This window comes from Bidens hawaiensis, unplaced genomic scaffold, assembly GCF_021521415.1.
Source record: "Bidens hawaiensis isolate Kalapana, Puna unplaced genomic scaffold, B.hawaiensis_p1.1 tig00023200_1, whole genome shotgun sequence".
NCBI classification, from domain to species: domain Eukaryota; kingdom Viridiplantae; phylum Streptophyta; class Magnoliopsida; order Asterales; family Asteraceae; genus Bidens; species Bidens hawaiensis.
Genome location: NW_027493629.1, coordinates 286,370 through 294,643, shown reverse-complemented (window position 1 = coordinate 294,643; position 8,274 = coordinate 286,370). Strand labels below are relative to the sequence as shown.

Below are 8,274 nucleotides of genomic sequence, written 5' to 3'. Positions count from 1 at the left end.
AGGGGGAGGAAGTCTTGATTTCAAGTCCTACTAGAGACAAAAAGAATTAGTGAGCTTAAGTTAGGCCAGGTTGTTTTCTCGCCAGTAGGTGGGTTTCCTCCTAATGGTGGAATGAAGATGATTGGGTGGGTGTGGGTCAGTAGCCCGTCAATGATCCAAATTGCCCCTTAAAAAAAGACTATGTGAAGAATGTAATAACACTTATTATGTGCATAGTACTCGAGAAAAGTTGTGAACGAGCGTGTGCCCGTGATCTATATGAGGTGACTCTTGGTGATGTTAAATCAAAGCATTCTAAATTTTATACACTAGCATACCTGACACATCATACGGGTCGTATGATGTAAAATCAAGTCTTCACATAAGAGCACGTCACATTACACATGTCATATGATAGGTGAAAATGTTATACATTTCATATGACTTTGTTAATGGGCACATCACTCAATTCAGTGTAAGTCATACACATATACGTGAGGGCATAATTTATTGTTATTATTATTATATGATTTTTGCATGCCGACTATATTTTCCTTGTCATACGACCCAAATAAAACGTCACTAATGTTGAATAGTTTCAGTTATGTTTCTTTAGCCAATTACCCCTTCATTTTAGGCGCATGATTTTTATTACTAAACGGATGGTAATCCCGAGGGGGGTTACCATCAAATCAAATGAATACAGGTAATTAAACATTATTAATATATAAACCTTGAAACCCTTATCACAAAAGTCTAAGTTACCTACTCATGATCCTAATCCTAAAACATGATAAACAAATTCCAAAGATATAATAATTAAGAAACACTAGGTTATGACATAAACAAGGTCATCTGAAGGAAGGTACCATCTTAATTAAGCTGCAAGAGGCAATAAACTAAGTGGTGTAGGAGTGACGTATAAACCCGAAAAGAAAAAGAACAGAAACACAAACACAAACACAAACACCTTGTCTTGTCCAACATGCATGCATCACTTATAATCCTTGGTCTGGGTTAAGCCCAAACATGACTGAGCTTGGATGCGAGCCTTGCACTTCTGTAGTCGTCTCGAAGCTGCACAAACCTAATGTTTGGATCCAAAACAGAAACCATTAATTAATATAATAATAATATCTTTCTTGATCACATGATTAAACACGTACGGTTTATTTATATCATATTTCTTTTTAAAAAAATGAGTTATTAAGAGAATGATTGATTACCTTTGGGCCTCTTTTTTAATGCTCGGAGTGCCCTCAATTAGACTTGCCAAGCTTTCAGGGGCCACAATAAATATATTGGCCATGCTGATGATTTAAATAAAGGTTATATTATTAGTCATTTAGGAACAAAAGATCCTCCTTAAAGACAGACACACAGGCATACATCAAAACAACTTTAACTTACATGCTTAACGATTCAAATTTTTCATCAATTGTAGGGGTGTTGAAGTTTCGCAGGAAGTCCCCATACTCGGTGATGTCACGTTTAAGTTTCAGTCCTCCACTGTATACATTTTTTTGTAAGCCAATAGACCGTAAAAGCAACAAGCATCACATATTTTAATTCATGTTAGGCGCAACAAATGTGTTATATTTTCTTCTAGACACATCTGCACCTTTTTCTTTTCAAACCATCACATTCATTTTGAACGTTACCTCGCATTAAAAGCAAACTTTAACCATTGGTTAGTCAGGGTCTTGTGCAAGCGGTTTCCCTATATCAACAAAGTAACTGTGTTAACGCTCCAGCATATATATGAAGAGAACATAGCTAGATGTTTTACAAAGCTAACGGATTAGTTGCATATGGGGATAATAAATTGATCAGTGATGTCTATCATGCAGTAATGCATGAAAGAGTTGCAGATTGCATCTAATTATGAAGCTAGATTGGATGAAATAGAAGAAATAACTTAACGTACGTCAATAAATCAACTGCACAGAGGAAATTTAGACGTACCAATTCACCTAGAAAAGATTGTTTGTTAAGACCTTCTAGCGCAGTGAATGCCGACTCAAGCACACGAGAGAGATATGCTACAACTCTAACCAAAACTTTGTAAGTTAGTATTAATAAGAATAATAACATACAAGGGGAAAAAGAAAACTGAAGCAAATGCCATTATAAACTTCCACCGTTTTAAAACCCCAATTTTATAACCTAAAGAATGAACGTGTTATAAATACTAATCCTAACTAACGGTTATTGAACATGACCGCTCCACTACTCCTACATTTGTGAATTATTTTGGTTAACTAAATTTAAGTGGGACTTTTAGTAACTGGGTTCGTATCAAAAGATAAATGTTTACTAATCTCAAGAGAATCCATAATGAAGAATCATACTATCAAGATCGAAAACAATTCCAAGTTTGTTAAACTGCACACAACCTTGTACATGCAGTTGTAGGACGAGGATCTGCCATGAGGCTGTCATCTGCTGACTTAAAGTCGGTTGCCTTTTGCTCGGTTGAAAGCAACCGTTCCACCTGCAGAACAAAGGCAGTCGTCAAAGACATACGTACAGATATGCTATATGCATCTATGACAAATAAAATTATAGAGCTCAAAGTTTTAATAATGCAGACCTCAGAAATAACTATCTCAATGCATTGTTGGAGGCCTTTACATGCAGAACTCTCTGCACTGGACATAGCTGCTGTCATCTCCTCACAGGAAGAAGCATGTGCACCATCCACTGGTAACAGGAGCCTTGAAATAGATTTGGCAAAGTACTACAATCCAGTAGTTTTTTAAAGTAAGCATTTAAACTGTCATATTATCAAATAGTAAACCAAGAGTGCAAATGGAAGCATACTTGCTGAATTATAGCCACACTGCTTCCACAACCTTGTAAAGCAAGCATGAAAGACCTAAAACTGCTTTCACCAGCAGTAACCGCACCCTCTGCCTACATGCCAAATTTGGTTTGTCATGACTATGCAACTCGTTACAGTGGTCTACGTTTTGATACACAGACAATCTTAATCTCAATAAATTTCTTTGAAAGAAAGATATAGATATTATGTTTGAATAAGGAGTAAATAGAGACTAATTACCACGGGAGCAGGGCCAGACGTCACTTTTCGACCCAGCACAAACCTCTCTCTCTGAGAAGCGGCTTCCCTGAGGCCCTCCCTAGATCTTTCAAGCCCTTCTGTTGTATATTGCCTGACCTGCAGCATGAAAGTATATGAATTTTGACAAGTATAAAAAACCACAAAATGACATGTATGCAATGCTGATGACTTACTTGGTCTAGAAGGCAAGTAAACACAGCTTTAGCATTGGCTGCAAGATTAGCAGGCTGTATGCAGACAGAGAAGCAAAACAGTTACAAGCACATAAATTCTCAAGTTCCGTTACATTCATCTTTCATGTGTGTTTTACTTTTCTTATTCGCATGTGTGCGTTTGAGAGAGAATCCATATCTCAGAAGGTTTGTAATTGTAAATTCCCAAAATATGATTATTTTTTTTCCTTAAGCAAGTTATTGCACTCTTATGTTGCCATATTTTATTCTTTATAATATTCGATCTCCTGGTAAATCTAAAATTTTGTTTAAGTAATCTTGCTCATCATTTTCTTGCATTCAAAAATATCTCATCTGATGATCCTGTGTGGTCTTACAACCGAAGCCTTTTTAGAGGCTGCAACTATTTACATGAAAACCGCAAACACTCAACAATACAATATGCCATGTAGTTGAATACTACATGAAAAGTCCAAAAGAACTTAACTAGATGCATTGCAACATGCAAAGTTTGCATCAAGCTTTACCTGAGGTGAAAACAATTTGCATCTTAAAATTGCTTCTTCGTTCCAATTCACAAACTCCGTTACCACTGTAACAGATATTGTAGCTCCTTTGGCTGTCAACTGGCCCTCAGCAAGCAGGTCATCCATCTGCATAGCATAATTCATGATGTACTTTTACCGTTCAAAAAATTAGAAAAAAAATATATTCCATGATGTAAGGTGGAGGGATATAAAGAAAGGCCAAGACAGACAGAAAAAGAGAGACAAAAGTGCTGATAAGAACCTTTGCTTTGTAGAGTTGTCTCATAGAGGCTCGTTCACACTCACGATAGATATCTTTATGCTCGGTAAACAGAGATTCTGTTAGGCCTGTACGGACAACCATCATGTTCTATCATTATCCAAATCCCACATGATCCATAACTATTAAGGTAACTAAATGGCATAATATACTCTAAATTGTCTATTAGTTTGTGATAGTGAAGGATAGTTGATCATCATAGATGGACATATGAATATCACATTGAACTGCATGCTAGGAAAACAAGAGACACTTACTACACATGACCTTGTGACAGTTCTCCCCAATGCTTACAAATAACAGGAAGATGTAACTTTTTGTTAAATGGTCGGATTTTTTATAAATTAAACAGGATACGTACACAGACGGTATGACCCAACTAATCGAAAAAATAGGTTTATCTGACTCGTAACAACCTTATTAAAACCATGACCACAGAGTATGGAAAAACCACACTAACTTATTAATTGTTCAACAAAACCAACAAAGCTTACCAAGGTTTTGATGCATGCTTAGTTATAAATTTAACTTCTTGTATAATCTTGCGACTGCCTTCTTTGATGCATCCCTAAAGTCTACCAAGCATGTATTATGCTACTTAAATCCATATTAGTCATGAATATATTAGATTTAGATATAAGACGATATAATCAACAAACTGATTTATTATTTTCTTCATCTAACGACTGTAGTTGCGGATTTAACATAACTAACCCACCAATAAATCAAAACCAACAGTTATATGTTATGAATAAAATGTTTACTTTTTGATTTACACTATTATCTACCACTTGCAAGTTTTCTTAATACATGCAAGCGCTGATATTTTAGAACTCTTGTTCTAAAGTTCTCTACTAGTAAGATTTACATTAGATTTTGTAACTTCTATGAATTAAAGCCACATGTATGCAAGAATAGTTATTTCTTAATTTAAGATTCTGCAACTCGAATGGAAGGACTGGCACACAACAAATAGGCTGCTAATCACAAGATTTGCAGCTAAATTTAATATCCACCACTACCTTAGTGTCCCCATAAGGTCATAAGAAAATTGACTCTGGTGTCTTGTAACTTATATCCAACTAAATCTACTTCTCTTACTAACCAGTAACAACTAACAAGTTTTTTTTTAATCCATCGAAAATATATTTACCATGCCAGGTTTTGCTTTATGGTGTCATCGACCAAAAAGAAATAAAAAAACAAAAAACGTAACAGTGTGTCTTAAAAAGGTAGTACCTTCAACATCCAGGTCACCACATCCCACACTGTGGAGATCTTTGGCAAGTTCTTGCGTCCTCTCATATCCCACTGCAAGCCTTCTGAGATACTGAAATCACAAACATAAAAGCAAAACTGAAACATAAGCCTAAGACTTCATGTTGCATCCACACAAAATGAGCAGATGTGATCAATCAATGTACTTACTAGCAATAATCCACCTTGTCTCATAAGAGGTGGATTAACGAGTGATGGCTTCACCAATAGCTTCTCTAAAAGGTTTGGGATTCGGTCCTCCATTACTCTCTGTCACAGCCACAACATGCATGTCGTAAATTTCTAATACAACCTTTGAGGAGACTATAAGATTTAGCATTTCAAATACCTGAACCAATATTGACATGACATCATTGGGGCAAGGGAATACAGTCCTGATGGTGTTTGATTCTTTTCGGACAGTATCTGTTTCACAGAAATTACAGTTTCTATATATGACACCACCATTTTTCTGAAAAAAAAAGTTGAAAAACTCCATACCTATTATTTGTTTGTATCGTTCTGATAGAGCAATGTTGACGTCCTCGTGGTTAGGTGTAGAATCCGGGTCGCCAAGAACCAACCTAGAGTCTTCATTCATCACCTCTACATCAAACATTGGCCGCAAGCCCACATAATGTTGCATGGCACTGGTGCCTCTGTTAAACTGCACATATGCACGGTAAGCCAAATGTGAATCTGTTGCTGATATTATCATCCAAATTCCTTCTCAACAAACTTGATAATTATATTAAATACTGCCTGGAGTTTATAATGAATATCATGAATAATTAACATGTAAAATCCTGCAAACTAGACAGACGAGTACCTGCGAAAGGATTTTTGCACACTCTGCCATATTAGTCAATTCTCTTCTCTGAGATGCAGAATCAAATCGAGCCAACAACTTGTTCTCCAATTCTAAATAAACATTCACCACAAGAAAACGTCACATGTTAGTAATAAAAAAGGTAAAAATGAGAACTTCAAAACTTAATGACAACATACCATTGCAGTATTCTTGCAGGTTGGTAATTGCAACCTCCAGTCCTTTACTAGCATTTGAATTTCCTGCAACAGATTGCATAGTTGCTCCATGCCTTCCAATATCTTCCTCCGCAAGCGAACCTAAAATGAAGGATAAAAACCCAAACATTCAATTTCCCAGACATAAAAGAAACTAATGTCAAGACACGTGTAAATAAAGTTATCATACGCAATTTTTGTGCAATAGAAGCAGCCTCGGCTACACGCTTGTCATCAGAGAATAGTGAGGGAAGCTGTATCAAGTCTCCCTGGCTACTGTTGAATTCCATCAAGTGCTGGAAGACCAAAACAAATATGCGAATTAATATTTGAAATGGAAGCCGGGAAGGATAATCGTTCTCAACTGAAAGTTGAGAATACCTTTATGAGCTCCATAGTTTGGTTAGCAGTCTCCCGCTGTGAATCTGCACTCTGGTAATAAAGAACAGAAATGTTGAAATAAACTTGGCAACTAATAGCATCCACTGAAATGACCAAAAACAATAAACACAGATATTCGTAAAACTTCACCTGCAAATGATCCCCAATCTTTGCAGCTGTCTGTCCAACACTTGAAATACGTGAATCCAATCTCGCAAAACTCCTAAATATTCCATCTAAACCCTTTTCTAGCTGAAAATTGAAATATAACAAGACTATAACTAAAAATGCTGATTGCATATTAGAATGCTGAAGGTATGCCAAAGATTAATCACGGCATGTAATGCATACATCTAAAATGCTATATATATCTGAACCACTAGTATAACAGTTCAATAAAAAAGATGAATAAATTACCTCGCTAAGTGTCTTCCTATGTTTAGAGTCTTGTTTAACAACATCCTTTTCAAGCTTTTGTAGTCTTTCATCAATCTTGAAAAAACATGAGAATAAATGAGAGCAAGACACGTGTTCGGTGCATAAAAGCGGAGAAGAATATTCATTGATAAAGAAGAGAAAGGTAAGAAGAATACAAAGTTAATATCTACCTGTTTCCGAAGGTCGACTAATTGTGTGCAAGAATCCTTAAAGATTAACAATAAAGTGTCTACTTCAGGAAAGAGGGGACTTGATAACCCTTTAGCTGACTTCGAACTTGACAAAGTATCGGTGTCCGCTGAGTCAGCCTCTTCTTCTACGAAAGTTGGCAACAGCCCGTTTACTAGGTTGGCAAATAAAGCATCATATGAGAAGTCCCCCTTCATAAAAACAGAACAAATGATCATTTAATCAAATAAATGTGGAACACACAGTCAGTCACACATACACATAGCATGAGGCTTTACCTTGAAATTTTCTATTTCTAAAACAAGTGATTCGGCATTGCCTTCCTCTTTCATCTAAACATCAGAAACAATTATTTGCCAATCAGCCATTGTGTAATTTCGTTACAACAAATTAAACAAACGAATGAAGTGATGCAGCATGGAAATGAAGATACACTTCGCTAGGTGTCTCAGTAATTAGTGATGTCTCATACATGGAACTCACCACAAAATAGATCACTCAGTTGTATTATGAAACATTATGATAAGTTGATGACCACTCATACACACTTAACCTCAATCTCAATAACATTCATGCACATTTACATCTTAATAGTCTGCAATATATCATCTTAAAAAAAGCAAAAACAGAAAAACTGTAAACGAACCGAACCAAACCAAACAAAGCCTTCCCCATGTTTGTTCGTTAAGCTATTATCAGACAAGCGAACGGTTTACGAAACAAACCAAACGAAATTTCTTGCTCGTGTTGATCATTCCTTAAGGAAATGAAGTTGTTTGTGAACGGTTCACAAACACAAAACAATGTTTTATCTGATGTTGGTAACCGAGAATGGTCAGTGTTGGTTGCTTTTTTCTTAACACTCACATGATAGATTCACATACAAACTAATCAAATAATACTCATATCACTTTTGCTTGTTAATAGTTTTGATTATAT

At 36.0% G+C, this 8,274-nt stretch overlaps 1 protein-coding gene across 1 annotated transcript; it reads right to left on the bottom strand.

Annotated features, from left to right (window-relative positions):
• Positions 1–996: 996 nt before the first annotated feature.
• On the bottom strand, positions 997–7,737 carry LOC143567025 (exocyst complex component SEC10a-like). Its single transcript, XM_077053554.1, has 23 exons — positions 7,317–7,737; positions 7,126–7,200; positions 6,859–6,960; positions 6,709–6,759; positions 6,518–6,623; positions 6,310–6,429; positions 6,131–6,222; positions 5,803–5,968; positions 5,651–5,727; positions 5,473–5,571; positions 5,284–5,374; positions 4,027–4,112; positions 3,765–3,890; positions 3,238–3,291; positions 3,047–3,160; positions 2,803–2,889; positions 2,573–2,719; positions 2,376–2,473; positions 1,945–2,029; positions 1,641–1,699; positions 1,390–1,488; positions 1,206–1,289; positions 997–1,066 (listed from the first exon to the last, which is right to left on the bottom strand). Exons 1-23 carry the CDS (start codon positions 7,551–7,553, stop codon positions 997–999), a joined length of 2,325 nt encoding a protein of 774 aa, XP_076909669.1. The 5' UTR covers positions 7,554–7,737.
• Between the last annotated feature and the right edge of the window lie 537 nt (positions 7,738–8,274).

Coding starts and splice junctions, on each gene's coding strand:
- LOC143567025 (XM_077053554.1), bottom strand. CDS start 7,553: ATGATCATTTGTTCTGTTTTTATGAAGGGGGACTTCTCATATGATGCT. Junction 3,161..3,237: donor TTACTTGCCTTCTAGACCAA/GTAAGTCATCAG, acceptor TTCATGCTGCAG/GTCAGGCAATATACAACAGA. Junction 1,067..1,205: donor ATTAAAAAAGAGGCCCAAAG/GTAATCAATCAT, acceptor TCCAAACATTAG/GTTTGTGCAGCTTCGAGACG.